General features: G+C 40.1%; 1 protein-coding gene across 1 annotated transcript in view; it reads right to left on the minus strand.

Moving 5' to 3' along the window:
• The window catches only part of WDFY1 (WD repeat and FYVE domain containing 1), a 60,186-nt gene that overhangs the window by 33,635 nt on the left and 10,362 nt on the right, over positions 1-16,189 (minus strand). Inside the window, exon 2 of the mRNA XM_044667591.1 lies at positions 439-506. Within this exon, the coding sequence (XP_044523526.1) occupies positions 439-506 (68 nt within the window). The remainder of the gene's footprint in view (positions 1-438; positions 507-16,189) is intronic.

Genomic DNA, 16,189 nt, shown 5'->3' on the forward strand with positions numbered 1-16,189 from the left:
GACATATGAGGGGATAATCTCTTCTAGGCCTACTATGCTTAATGAGACACTTTCCAATTTTTACTTTGAACTAAAGCTCTTTAATGTCTGAAAACCTCATTAAATTATTTAACTTTGATGAACCTGAGTTCCCTCATCTATAAAATGGGGGAGGAAGGAGGGGATTAGGGGGTTTAATTTCATGACTCTCTGGTTCCTTCTAGTTTAATATTCTATCACAAAGGGAAATATGTGAAAGTGCATTGAACCTATTTAAGTAACAGGCATTATCAAATTAAGTTCATTTAAAGGGAATGTGCTCTGAGTCAGCCTTTGAGACAGCAGCACCGGAATCCAAAAGGGTCATGAGGATGGGGGGCATCGATGAAATTCAGGAGATGATGGGACTCTGTCAGGGCCTGGGACTCAAAGTTACCCCAAAGGAGGAAGTTTACTTACATGCCATTGTGTGATAAATGCTGGGCCAGTACTGACCACTGTCTCGTTTCAGCCATACCCGGATTGTTCTGTAGAGACAAAGAAGAAGGTGAGACTACACTGCCATGTCCAGAATGGTCTCATCTCTTTTTGCTCTAGAAACCAGGAGGGAAGAGTGGGTCCTTGAATCCAAAGGTATGGAACGATCTTCTTTAATGCCTACGTTATTATTATAAAAGTACTTTAGAGTCTGGCCTATAGTAGATGCTTAATAAATACTAGCTGACTATATTTACCATCTCTAACTGTCCCTTAATAATGTCTTAGAGAATGGTTATGCACGTAAGAATGTTCTTAAAACAGACTAGACACTTGTGTTTTCTGGTTGTACCCTAACTGAGGGTGATGCTTCCCTTGGCATTTCTTGCAGCATATGAAAAGCGAATGACTTCCTTCAGGTTTGAGTATTCTGGGACCTGCTAATCAAGCTTGTGTCCATACTGTGAATACACTTAATCCTACTCTCAAAAACAGCCTGGTATGATGGAAATACTGGACAGAAAAATCTGGAAACCTAAGTTCTAGTCATTTTATTATCCATGTTAGTCACATTTAATTATCTGATTAGTCACAGAATCAAAGAGCTGGAAGGGAGGACACATTACTTAATTTACAGTTGAGGAAGTTTGGTTCCATTCAGGTTAAGGAACTGCCCAGAGTCAGGCAACAAGCAAGAAGGCCAATTCAATGAGGCCTGGCCCCACCACCCATCTCAGCTTTGCTCTCATCTGTCCAATGGTGATAGCAATATACCTGCCCAGCCCACCTCTTTGTGAAGTTAAAATATGATATAAAAATGTACACATAAGATAATACCGATGAAATCAAAACTACCAGGTCCAAGTTCAATGCACAGTCCCTTCTTTAAGGACCTTATGATTCAGCAGTGTTGGGTCAAGAACCTAACATCCATCTCTAAGAATATAATTTGTAAAATAGAGACAAATATACCCGTTCTGCCTACCCCAAAGGGTTGCTGTGAATAGCCTAAATAAAACTCAGGTAGCAATGTCTGTGAAAATAAGCTATAAATGCTATCTGAGAGTAAGGTAGAATAATATTGTGTGTGCATACACTCTAATAGACGCTAATTTAGAGGGCATGTGTGAGTTTTTACAACTGGGGGAGGTTCTGATTAGGGTTGAGCATATTATTATATACTTATTTCAATAAGTATTACATACTTATTTGAATGTCATATATCTATATACACACACACACATATATATATATATATATTTCACATATACATGTAATATTATGCCACAAGTAACCCTACGAGATAAGAGTAGAGTTTCTGCCGTCTCTGGAGGAAATACCTATCTGAACTGTAAATATGGCTTCTGGATCTCCTACAAGCTGGGAGATGACAAATTAAGAACACTAATTTTCAAAGTTGAATGAAGATATCCAAAAAATATTACTGGAATGGAAAGTAACCAACTGAAGAAATCACAATTTTTTTTTCCACTTCATGGTAACATACCCATGACAATGTTTTCATAACAGAGGGGAGGTCTAGAAAAAAAGCTAGTCAAAAAGTATTTACTGACTAGAAAAAGATGTCTGGCACTGACAGTAAAGACTACTTAGTCACAGATAATCTATCAAGAAAATTTCACTATATCAGAATCTTAAGGAAATATACTTTTAAGAATATCCAAACTCAGAGGCAGCTAGGTGGCTCACTGGATTGAGAGCCAGGCCTAGAGATGGGAGACCCTGGGTACAAATCTGGCCTGACACTTCCTACTGTATGACCCTGGGCAAGTCACTTAACAACCTTCTTTGCCTAGCCCTTACAGCCCTAACACAGTATTGATTCTAAGATGGAAGGTAAGAGTTTTTAAGAACAAACCAACAAAAGAATATCCAACTCTCTATTTTAATTCTAAGGACATTAAGCAATGTTCTTTAATTTGTTCTTCTGAATAGACTTATTAACTAGTGAGGAATGCTTTGTGAGACTATCACCAGTAATCCTGCCAACACTCTTGTATGTGCATGTGCGTGCACACACCATGCTGACAATAGGAGAATGAATGAAAATGAAGATTAAAAGATGGAAGACATCAAAGTTCACCATCTCTGAATGGTGTTTCTACTAAAACTTAGAAGTTTCATGTAATATAAGTATTCCAAGGTATATCTCACTGTAAATGAACAAACTTCATTCTAGGGTTCAAATAAATCTTCTGGGGCTTTGGTTGGTGTAAATTTGTACCCCACAACCTAAATGTCTTAGAGAAGACTTGCACTCCTGCATCTTCAAAACTAAGGGCCAACCTCCAGAACAAGGCATGCTGTCACCAAGAGAAGCACAGCAATTATTAATTCCAACAAATAATTTAATCTTCCTGGAGTTAAGAGATGTTTCTTAAGGTTCTGAGAGTCATGAAAAGATTGAAGCAATTCCATTTAAGAAAATATTATGAATATTTCCATGAAAATGTGCCAAGAAACCTATTACTTAAAAAATCTTTTGCTTCCTGGGGTTTCAGAAATTCTAAGTGAACAATAAGCCAATAAACAGCCATTTCCTGACTCCTCCCCCCAAGCCCCATTATTCGGAGACAACCCTCTTTGCCAAGTCTCTTACTGGGAAGACTAAAAACAGGCATCTGACAGACGAAGGCCCTCAACTTTTTTTCAGTTTCTCTCTGTCCCTTGGCTCTCAGTTAACCTTGTTCTGCCATCATCTGACATGGGAAGAAAAAATTCCAGAGCTCCATAAACAAACTACATTAACTAATTTCCCCCTTCTTAGGACAGAGCTCTCCTCTTCTCTGGCTGTAACCATTTGACTTGCAATCGCATGCAGATCTCTCCATGCTTCATAAAAAACAAAAATCCTGCCTTAATCTTTCCATATCATTGAGTTACCATTTTCTTTCACTACCAGGTTTTATAAAAAAAAGTATAAACAAATAATTCATAATCCCAACTTCTCAGATTTGCAATCTAACTATCTCCCCAAAAGTACTAAAGGAGTTGTCTGGAAAGTCACACCAAAGACTACCTCAATGCCACTTTCTCAGACCTCACTCTTTAGATTTCCTTAGGCAAGCCTGCACTGACCATCTCTTCCAACTGGATTATTTCTCCTCCCCTGACTCTCTTATTATAACACAATACTTTCCTAATTCTCCTTTTACCTTCCTAATTCCACCTGTCTCTTCATTTTCCTATCTTCTCCCTCAGGAACTTCATCTACTCCTCTGACTTCAACTATGATTTGCATTTTGTATTGGGTTTTGACCCAGTTTTTAAATTCTAGATCCTAAAAATTAACTGCCAGAAAGACTTCATCTGAATATGCCACAACCAACCTCAAACTCAATTTGTTTAAAATCCAATTTGTCATCTTTCTTTCTCTTAAGGACTTTACACATATTGATGAAATAACCAATCTTTCAAAATTCTTCATTGCTTCTCTGATCAGTAAATCTTTTTCCTTCACTGGTGCTTCCAATTAATTAATAAGCCTTTTAGATCCAGCTTCTTCAACTTTAACTTATCCATTTTCTCTCCATTCCCACTGCCAGTGACCTAAAATGTTGCTGAAGCTTCCCAAATCGTCTCTTTTGATCACTAAGTTATTAAAGCCAATGTAATACCAAAGGCAAATTAGTTTGGAATATAAATTCCATTGTAGTATCTTACAGAGAACAGTAGATAGAAGATTCTGAGTAGTACCAACCTCTAAAGAAGCTGAGTGGTAAAGCTAAAACAAAAACAAATTTACAGAAAACATGGTGAGAAAGAAGCTGGACTGGACAAAATAATTCAAAGGAGAGAGAGAGCACATATAGCAGATAAATAAAAAGCTCTACAACAAATCCTTTTCTCCACTAATTATGATGAAACCACCATTTGGGAGAGCCACAGATCTAGCAAAACAGGCTAACAATAAGCATCTATCATGTAGTCACTTTGTATAAATATTTGCATCACATTCTTCTACCAGAATGAGCTCAATGAGGGCAAGAGTCTCATCATAACAAAATGTTGTCTCCCTTAGTCCTGAGAGGCCTGTTCTGTACACAGTAGACAATTACCTGTAGCAAATCTTTGGATTTACTCCATGGTTGAGATATGGTGGAGAAATCACATATGGCAGAGGCTCAGTTATTACTTGTGGAAAGAATAAAGGCAGAACCCAGATATTTAGGCTTCTTTTTGTGGTAGAGCTGAACTGTGTGACTGTTGGCATTTGACTTCTATGCAAAATGGAAAAATAATGGGTGCACAGGAAAGTTGGAGGAAAATGAGCTTCATAACATAAGGATGCTTCAAAAGTTCTTAACCCATGTCTGAGAACTTTATAAAACAGAGTTTGATCATTGTAATTTCAATAGAGTTGGTTTCCTTTGTGTTTTGTTTTATGCAATTAAAAACTTTTTATTCTGAGAAAGGGTCCACAGACTTCCCCAGCCAGTCAAAGGGGCTCAAGATTCAAGAAAGAGCCCTGCCATATAGACAGAAAGTGCAAGCAGAAACACCAGCAGGCCGCCACATTAACGAGGGAGAAATGCATTTTAACCTCTCCATTGAATTCTTGGGGTACAGACTGGGAACCTATTTATATACTTACAGATTTTACAAAGGAAGCTTAAAGGACTAAAAGAACAATCATGGACTTTACTTCTTGCTGCTTTGGGAATACCAAGACTGGCTGTCAACCTTCATTTAATCATAGTTCAATACTGGGCATCTATTGCATCTATAACATTATGCCAAATCCTAAATATTTACTGAGTACCTACAAAGTACCACACACTGTGCTAAGTACAAAAAGAGATAAAAATAGTCTGTTTTCCAGGAGCTAACAATTTAATGGGGGAGACAATATGAAAACAAGTTATATGCAGGATAAATAGGAAATATTTAGCACAAGAAAGGCCCTAGAGTTAAGAGGAGTTTGGAAAGTCTTCCTGAAGAAAAAAGAATGAAGGAAGTCAAGAAAGTAGCAGGGGGAGATGAGGAGAAGAGAGTATTCCAAGGCTTGGGGCCAGCCAGGGAAAATACCTGGTAGAGTGTCTTGTTCATGGAGCAGAGAGAAAGCCAGTGTCACTGGATCAGAGTATGCAGGGAGAAGGAGAAGACAGAGAGGGAGGGAAGGAAGGAAGGAGAGGGAGAGCCAGAGACAGAGAATGTGTTTGGGGGGAGGCCCTTGGTTATGAAGGGCTCTGAATGCCAGACAGAAGATTCTGTGAGTTTGCTGAACAGGAGGGGCCTCTGATCAGCCCTGGGTGTTAGAAAAGTCACTCTGGTGGCTGAGGGGAGAAGAGCTTGGAGTGGGAAGAGACTGGAGGCAGGAAGCCCCTCCTGTTTGTGCTGAGGGCCTGCAGCATCAGAGAAGAGAGGAGGGAGATTTTGAGAAATGCTACAAAGGTGAAACAGGCAGACCTGGGCAACAGCATGGGGATTTAGGGTGAAAGACAGTGAGGAGTCCCCAGGATGACTCCCAGGCTGTGAGGGAGAGAGGGAGGGAGAATTTATTGGGAAAGATGGAGTTCCATTTAGAACATGTTGAGAGGTGAGCCAGGAGGTCCACAGAGTGATGGGATGGGGCAGGCCAGGGAGTTTTGAGAATCCTCAGCAAAGAGATGGTATAACGGAATTCTTGGGATCTGATGCTATTCCCAAATGAAGGCACAGAGAAGAAGAAAAGAGGCCCCAGACAGACCCTGAGGGACACCTGCTATTGGAGATTGTGACCTGGAGGAAGATCCAGTAAAGAAGACTCAGACAGGAGGAGAAGAGCATCACAGAGGAGAGAGCAATCAACAGTCAAAGGCTCAGCGGAGGAGAATGAGGGGGAGAAAAGGCCAGTGGATTGGACAAAGAAGAAATCACCGTTAAGTTTATAAAGAGCAGTTTTGGTGGAAGAAGGACAGAAGACAAACTGTCCAGGACTGAGAACAAAGAGAGCGGAGAGAAAGCAGAGGCAGGTGTTCAGCCACAAGTGCTGTGGGAGAGAAGAGCCACAGAGTCTCGCTGGACACTTGTGAAGATGTCTATGCAAGTGTATAATCCTAATATGTTAGGTTCAAATTCCAGTACCAAGACCCCGCAGTCAGAACGGGATCCATGATCTAGGAGATGAAGAAAAGTGCCTAAAGTGGAAATGAAATTCTTGGAACTTCCCTGCCAAGAGGAAGGAAGGAAGAAAATGGGTAATTTATTCAGCACCTACTATGTGCTGGGCCCCGTGCTAAGCATGTTACAAATATTTTTTTACTTGATCCTCACAACCACCCTGGGAGGTTGATGCTATTATTATACCTATTTTACAGATGTAAAAACTGAGCCAAATAGTTTAAAGGACTTACCCAGAGTCAAGCAACTAAAGAGGTGACTAAGGCTGGATCTCTACTTAGGTCTTCCTGACTCTACCCATTGCACCACCCTAGGAATAAGATCATCCTCACTAAATGAAAAGAAAATTTAGGCCAGACTTTCTGAACAAGAGGGGAAAAAAAAAACAATGCATCAACAGGCTTGTGATTTCTCACACTGGGGTTTCTATTTTATGAAGTCAAGGAGGGGGCAGCGTGGAGGTTTATATGGGATTGACAGCCAGGCCTAAAGATGAGAAGTTGTGGGTTCAAATCTGATCTCAAATACATCCTATGTGACCCTGGACAAATCTCTTAACCCCAATTGCCTAGCCACTCTTCTGCCTTACAGAGTACTGATTTCAAGACAGAAGGTAAGGATTTTTTTTAAAGGAGAATAAATTAAATCTTAACATCTTAAACAATATTTAACATTTCTTGCAATATCCTTGGAATTGCTATTTGTGAATGGGAGTGAGAGGTCCCCACAGAAGAGGAAGATAAATGCCTCAGTTTCCTATTTGTTTTGTTCAGTCATTTTAATACTGTAGTTCTTTTTCATGAAATTGTTATTTCAAAATACAGCAAAAACTCAGTGAAAGAGCAGCAGCCTTAGAACCAGAGGACATGAGTTCACTCAAATCTCTGTTGTGCCATTGTGACCTGGACATTGGAGCAGTCACTCAGTCTTCTCTGACTTTTCCTTCAGGGTCTTACTTATAATGACAGCGTGGACTTCAAGGACTCTACAGTTCTGTGAAGCTCTACATGACTAGTCCTCTGTTTAAGAGATCAATGGAACCAATAAGTATAATAATCAGGATTACTAGATGGGTTAGACCTGTGCCTAAATGAGTTCTCTATAGATAAAATTTATTTTTTCAAGAAGAGAAGGAAAAGGACAGAAGGAAAGAAATTTAAACAAGACATTTGTAGTGTACAGTTTTTTTAGTACCAATTATGACAAAAGCACAAGTGAAAAATTCCTCAGATTATCCTTCTAACCCTACTTCTAAAGGTTAGAACAATTTTATTTTCGTTTTGTATTTTCTGTTAGAATCTAGAAATCCTACCAGTATCTGACATCTGGATTGAGAGCAGTTAAGTAGAGCGTGGGTGCAATTAAGTTTTACCACTTCCCAAGTAAAATTCTCTTTTTTACTTGTTCTCAAAGGCAGCATTTTCCAAATTGTGTTCCACAGAATACTGGTGTTCAAATGATATGAACAAGAGTCTTGTGGGGAAAAAAAGTCTATGTCAGTGATATACTAAAACCTATGCACTAAACATGAAATCTATGCATCAAAAATCCAATTTCAGACATTTTTTGTCTGGCAATAGCCTCAGCTGTCTCTATTTTACTCCACTCTTCCTCTACCCAAGCTCTCCAAGCCAGTATTTATTGGTTATCTATCACTGACAATATATAAATTGATCTACCACAAAAATGATTTTGAAAAAAGTACATAGCACCTGGAAAAGTTGCATTTGTATTTATTTTACTTATATTCTGACAAAAATCCACTCCTGGCCCCTTGGTCCCGAAGTCAATTACTCCTATTTAGACATAGATTTTCTAAAGCTTTTGGCTTCCATTGCTTACAACTCAACATGAACAAGGCCTTCATCTTCCCTACCCTCCTTTGTTGCCAAGGTTCGCCTTTCTACCTTGTTTTCTGTCTGTCCTAGGCCTGTGAGGGCCCTGATTGGTAGATTTAGTCTGATACTCTTCTGCCCTGGCCCCATCTCATCAGATGTGTGCCAGTGTTGGCATATACCAGTTAACTAATTGTGAATAAAGATCTCTTAGATGGCTTGGGATGGACCATGACTCCTATCTGCCTAAGAATTGCCCCAGCCACTGGCAGGTTGGGAATGAAAAGAATGCGCCTGGCTGGCCCTGCTTCCCCATGAGGCTGCTGAGACCACAGGGTGGCACAGCTCAGCAGGCCTGGCCCCTGTGCACCATACCAGGCCCCTCTGCAGTTCTGAGGAACACTGACAAAGCCCATCCACCAGAAGACCTCTGCTATTCTGAGGGGGTTCAGTTGACACCAGGCAGCACCCTGATCATATGGGGCCTGGTTCTAAGATCAATCATCACTTTAACCAGGTGAAGAAATCATCTAGAACCATTATCCCCTCTGGACTGGGCAAATCTGTCTAAAAAAGAGAGGATGACAAAGAGTCCTAGCATGGGCTAAAGTACCAGTATGAGGGCATAAACCTTTGATACTAGACCCATGAGAGGGGTTAAGGTTGTTCCCACAGTCACACTGGGGCAGCTTCCCAAGCGGCATCTTCCTGTTTCTCTTGCCTTCCACAGGGCTATCTAACCAGCCCTCAGGGCTTCTATTTCCCTCCTCTCTCTCCATGGTCACCGCTACCATTCCTAGTCCATGCCCTCATCGTTTTAGACTCAGATTATGGAATCAGTTTCCTGACTGATATCCTGGACTCACCTCTTCCCCTCTAGATCATCCTGCATATGGACTGTCAGACTAATCTTCATAAAATGTCACTTTCAAGAAGTCAGATTGTCCTTAAAGGCCTCCCTCCATGGTTCACTTCACCTGCCACATCAAGTCTAAACACAGCTTCAGAGGGTTCAAGGCCCCTCTGCCTAGGAAAACTGATCACTCTCCAAGACCCAGTTTATCTCACTGTTGGGCCCAAGTCCTCTCCCTACACCATTCTCACCAGCCCTACCTCTAAGATGCTCAGAAAACTGAAATTGGGAACTTAAAATGAAGGCCATTCCCCCAAGCTGATAAATTCCAGTGTAACAATTTGGTTTGTGCATATTTGACAAATGACAAAGCTGCCAGAGGAATAAGTACTATCTCTAGAATGTGTTTTCAGTTTAAATCTGCCTTTGTAATATTAAGGCTGGGAAAGGGCTGCTTACTGTGGAAACAGATTCACACGCCACACTTGACCTTACTTATGGGCTCCATCTCAGAGCCACAAGCTTGATTCCTCCACCCAGATGGCCTAACCACCAGCAAACAGTAGTTTTTCCCATCAGTACTGAAGGAATGGCTAGCCCGCACACAGCAAAGAACCACAAAAGGAGCAATCAAAAGTTCTGGGTTCTAATCCTTGTTCTGCCACCTTCTGAGAACGGGGGTTTGGATCAGAAGATCCACAGGACTTTGACAGCTCTAAAATTCTCCCATTCTATGAATGCATGACTTCTCTGTACTCCTTTCCCAATGAAACTTTCTCCTTAAAAAAATTCTCCTAACTTTGTACACAATAACAGCCATATTGGATGATGATTATCTATGAAAACTTGGCTGCTCTCAGCACTGCACTAATCTGGGACAATCCTGAAAGCCTTATGATGGGGGAATGCAAATGCTCTCCACCTGCAGAGAAAGAACTGCTGAAGTTGTCTTTCACATCAGTGTATTCATGGTTTTATTTTGGGGTTTTGGTTATGTCTGAGTGTGCTCCTGCAAGAATGACCAATATGGAAGTGTTTTGTATGACAATAAATTTTTTTTTTAACTTTTTAAACTCTCCTATAAAGCCCTGCCAGATTAACTGCAACATACTGCAGTCACTCCTAAACTCCAGCAGCTCCTGGAACACAACTCTGTAGAACCACAAATCACGTGGTTATTTCCTATTATGTTCATATTTCTCAGTGTCTTAATGAGGACTGCAAATCAGTCTTCAGGTGACTTGCTTATTGCCAATCTAGTCACACACTCAGAGTAATGTGTAATTCAAAACATCATAAACATGATAAAGAGCATCCTAAGGTAACATTGTACAGAGGCAGTAAGAACTCACCAGAAAAAAAATATCTTTAAAAGCAAGTTCTGGGGGCTAGTAATCATTCGAAACCATGAAGAGTCAGCTAGGCAGCCCAAAGGATAGAGCCGAGGCTAGATGGCAGATCGGAGTCCAACGCTGGCCTCAAACATGTATTAGCTATGTGATCCTGGGGATTTTGTTTGCCTCCGTTTTTTTCATCTACAAAATGGGGATCCTAAAAGCATTTACTTCCCAGGGATGAGTGAGGATCAATGAAGGAATATTTGTAAAAAGTCTTAGCACAGTACCTGGTGCACAGTAGGCACTATATAAATGATAGCTATTATTTATAACAGCCATCAACCATCTATTTACAACATATATCAAGATCAGATGCTTTTATTCTATATCAAATGATCACATTAGGGAACAAATAAATCTCTAAGATTCCCATCCCACAATTTCATTTTCCATTTAACATTTTGATCTTTATATGCTGTCTTGCCTAAAGTCCTATTTTACTTTTCCTTGATACTTATTTAAAGCTTATTTGGTAAAGGATAATTTTTCTTGACTCTGTTCCTACACTGCAAAAATCAATGCATTGCAAATTGAAGAAAGAATTAAAATGTTTCTCCACACTTGAGAACATCACATGGTGTACTCATCTTGTTGAAAAAACTCAAGTTGTTTTGAAACAAAGAGATCAGCACTTTTCCCAAAAGAAAAAGACATTTCTTCCAGGTCCTCTAGGATAATGGATTTAGAGAAATGAAAACTGTAGGAGACCACAAAGGCATCTAAGCCACTCTCTCATTTTACAGATGAAGTTACTAAGTCTCAGGAAAGTTGAGTCACACACTGGTAGCAATTGTAGGAGGTGAGATCTGAACTCAAGTCTTCTAACTCCAGGGTCAATTGGTGCTCACTACACTGTACCACACTGCCTGCAAACAAATGGTATTCACTGTTCCATAAATGCTACCTTCTTTCCTGAAGACCCATACAATACCAGCATATCTTTCTAACTACAAAAGAATGGCTATAAACATCTAAAAAGAATTTCTGGAAAAAGCCTAACATCTCCTTACATACTATAATGATCCCTAAATAAAGCAAGTATTTTTCCCTCTTCACACATCTTCCAAGATTCAAACCCCATTGCATCATCTTGCTAATTTAACATCATAAAAGAAAGTGTTCCACTTAAGACAACTGGAATACTAAGACCTTTGAGAAATGTCTTTAGCCATCTCAGAGGAAAATATTCTTCATGTGTATCAACTATTTCCTTCTTAAATACAGTCCACAGCACAATATTTAACCTCTTCTTGATGAATGTCATTATTAATATCCATTACTATCTTTTGCCAAATACCCTAAGGCAGAGATGTCACATATGTGGCCCACAACACTCCCAAGTGAGCCTTGAATAAAATGTAGTTCCTGTCTGATTTAATGTGCTGATGTGTTAACTTTTAAAAAGAGAAACTTATAATAAAGGTGTGATTTACTTAAACAATGGGGCCTGCAAGGACTCTTACATGGTTTGGTGGTTCTTGGATTGGTGGCATTTATTTGGCCTTAAGCTCTTTGGGGTTTAGATCCTGGTTCTCACTGTGTTCTGCCTGGAAGCCACCTCTCCAAGGTAAATGAAGAGGTAAGTTAGACTTAGTTGTTTTCTTCCCTATGTGGGGAAGAAGGGAAGGTCCAATTTCAGATCCATTTCTGGCCCAGGCAGTTCCCAACCCACAGAATCCCACAAAGCTGCAGATAATTGGGCAATCAGGTGATACCACAAAGACAGTTAAATCAATTCCCCTTTTTTTTTTCACTTGCAGACTTAAGGCAGAATCTAGAAGACAAATAGATGAGTTTTCCTAGCACTTTATTCAGGAATCTTTCTTTGCTGATGCATGCTATCCCTAAATATAGTTATTCTGCTTATGTTTTGAATCTTTGGGGAACATTTTGCCCACAAGGGAGCCTATTAATGACTACCTATGTAAGATTTCTGCAAGAGAGTTGAAGGGTCTCCTGAACAGAGAAAAAGAAATGAGGCTAAAAATAGATCTCTCCCTTAAAAATACCTCCATATTTATCCCTCCAGGTTCAGGAGTTCAGAAGAAAGGGAAGCTCAATATAGGCCCTGGAAGGAGATCCTGAGGTTCAAATTAGACCCTGTTGATCATCAGAGGTTCTTCTATCCATTATGGCTAGCTTCCAATAAGCTTTGAGCTGCCTGGTTTTATAACTATAATTAAGCTGATAATATATTGACAGTTGGTTGGGGACATGGACAGTTGATAATGAAAAGCTGTTATAGATTAGCTAAAGCTATCAGGGATTAAACTAATTTTTATAGAAGGTAGGTAGAAGGCAAGAAACAATTGGACACAACCTTTATTTTCTTCTAGGGGAAAAGGTAGGGAGAGGAAATAGAAGGATACAAAACTAGGAGTTATAGCTATTAATCTTGTATTATGTCAGAAGTTCTAAAGCTATACTAAAATATCTAAATAAACGCCCCCCAAATCTGGCTGCTTTCTTTTCAGCTTCTTCTTGTCTACAGAGTAGACCGCCTTAAACTATATTCACTTAACCAGTGATTCCCAAAGTGGGTGCCACCACCTCCTGGTGGGTGCTGTAGCCATCCAGGGGAGGCGGTGATGGCCACAGGTGCATTTGGGAGCGGTGAATAACTGTAAGGAGGCAGTGATAGTATGTGACAGGGGGCGCTAAGTAATATTTTTTCTGGAAAGGGGGCGGTAGGCCAAAAAAGTTTAGGAACTACTGCACTAAAGTAAGATTAAATTCTATCTTACTATGCTATACTAAATGAAGAACCTTAAATTTATAATAATCTCCTTAAAATAATCTATGAAAAACCAAAAGCTGCCTGAAGCCAACTGTCAGATAACTGTCAAACAGACACAGGCCTACTCCCAAGTCAGAGAGAATGGACAGAGCTCCCTCTGACAACTGTTTCTCACTTTAGGAGAAAAACCTTCCACAACAGTCTTGAACTCAAATTTGTAGATGTATCTCTCTCAAAGTCACTCGTCTAAAAATAACTAAAAGATCTTCTGAGAGAAATGATCCAGCAACCTGCTCTCAAGGAAGTTAGAAAGACTGGACCCAGAACCCACAGAATTCTCTCTTTTTATCATAGGCCTCTTAAAGAGCCAGAAGTAAGATCTGTCTCCTCTGTCTCTCTAGGGAGATAGTGTGATATTAATAAAACTTCTGCTCTTAATGAGACAGAATGAAGCTAATAAAACTCCTTATAATCCTGGGTTGAACCTTTCCAAAAGATACTTCAAAATTCTCCTAGACATCTGTTGTTCCACCCAAAGATGAGAATCCATGTCCTTTAGCAGGTTTAATTTTTTCTTTTCTCCATCTGCCTCTTTCATTTTTTATTCCTTGAAAGATGAAAAATCCTTTGGCCCTCTGTCCAAAACAAATGCGTGCTAAATTCTGCTCTGAATAAGTTCTGAAAAGGAAAAAATAGTCAGAGTTCAAAGGGAAAACATTTTGTTTAAAAGAGACAGTTCTGAATGCTGCCATACTCACATTTGGTGTTCCCAAGTACCACCTCATGAGCACTAAGGCCCACTCTGGAAATCCAAAGTAACAACTGCAGATTTTTCCTGCATTAAGGAAACAGACCCAAGTGGCTGGAAAAGAACCAGGCTCCTACTTATGCCTCACACTCAGCCAAAACAATCCCTGACTATTCCCCCCAATAGAAGCTGTTGGGTCTAACTACAGTCCTCAATAAAGAAATGCCATCTGCTGCCAATGAATGCATTATATTTAGGAATAACTAGGACTCTGATCCCATGATATCATTTTATAACTGAGCAACAATATTAAGTATTTACTGTCATCCAAGCAAAGCTCATAAAGCACATACTGACTAACAATGAGTAACAGAAGTAAGTTAGATCTGCATTGTGCACAGAAGCTAATGCCTACCGACACACATTAGAAAAGTTCCTGTTGGGCAGCTAGGTATCTCATGGACAGAGCATCAGGCCTAGAGTCAGGAGGCTCTGGGTTCAGATCTGGATTCAAATCTGGATGCAGACACTTCCTCTTTGTGTGACCATGATTAAGTCACTTAAACCTATGTAAGGATGGATTTTTGTGCAAAGGAGATGGAACCAAAGGAGGAGAAGGCAGTTGCTAGCTGTAGCTGGCAGTTGAAACCAGCAGAGGATGCTGGGGATTTTCTCCCAGGAGGAGGGAGAAGAGGGTCTTTGGACTGAGGCCTGGGAGGAGTGAAGAGGCAGACAACCCAGCTCTGATCCAGTCCGGAGGGCTTCTTGAAGATCTTCCCCTTGGAAATTATATTTCCTGGTTCCCTGATTCACAGCAATTTCATCACAACGCATCCTTCAAGACTACAACCATCAAGTCAGCTAAGATTTTGGACTCCATTAGGAGCAATCTCTTAATCTCTCCCACCCATTACCCATCCTTGCTGAGAGACCCTTTTCAGGCAAAGCTTACAATTATAGGAAAAGATAGAAATAGAATATAGAAATAGAAATAGAAGGGGGGGGGAGGTAGAAGCTCAGGAGTTAGAACCACTAGGGTTCCTACCTAAGTGATGGACCCCATAGGAATAGTGAAGAGGGCACCCCCAAAATCCCTCTGCCCTTCACCCATTTTCTCAATCCCTGATTTGTTAATAATAAAAGCCATTTAACAGTCAGATGGCATTCCAGTGTGCCTGAGAGACAATAAGGGAGAGAGGAACCACAATTTGGCCTGGCAGATTCCATCTTTGAGCCAGACCACCCACTGTGAAAATAACCAATCTGGGGGGGGGGGCTTTGAGTGAACCCTGTCCTCATTCAGGATAGGACTGGGGTCCACATACCTCCTCTTGTAGGGAAGCCTTGCCCCCAACTCTTGTGGGATGGCATGACCATCCAGGTCATTCAGTTTTGGGGTGACACCCCTTAAAGTCTCCCAGTGTGTATTAGGCCCCAGGAGAGTGCTGGAGAAGAGAGTCACCACACAGACCCTTTCTCTCTCTCCCTCCTATCAACATCCTTTTTATTGTTACAAAACCATTCACCTAGCCCTTGCTTGCTCTTCTGTCTCAGAGTTGTTACCAAGACAGAAAAGTAAGGATTTAAAAAAAAGAAAAGAAAAAGGTCCTTAGTGAGGAATTATGAGGTAAGAATCTTGATTATCATACAAGTTCACCTTTCTGCTTCATTCTAAACAGCAGGAATACTCCCCACCATCCTCAATGAATCACTTTACCTCAATTTCCTCATTTATAAAATGAGGAGAATGATACTAATTTTCCAGTTTTTTTTTTTACAAGAAAACTAAACTTAAATTATATACGTGATTTTGATAAGGATAAGGAATAAGGAATAATATAGTATTCTCAATAGATTTAAAAGAAGCTCAAAGTTAACTAAAATGCTATTTTAAACCTGATAACAGACAAGGATTGGGTCCCTGTTCTTCAAGTCACATACTTTTATGAAACCAAAAGTTCCTAGATTAAAAGCAAATTTGTTGAGCCTTGATGTGAATAATAAAGCCAAAGGCAGAATAAATTTAAAAGAAAAAAAAAT

This window comes from Gracilinanus agilis, chromosome 3, assembly GCF_016433145.1.
Source record: "Gracilinanus agilis isolate LMUSP501 chromosome 3, AgileGrace, whole genome shotgun sequence".
NCBI lineage: Eukaryota > Metazoa > Chordata > Mammalia > Didelphimorphia > Didelphidae > Gracilinanus > Gracilinanus agilis.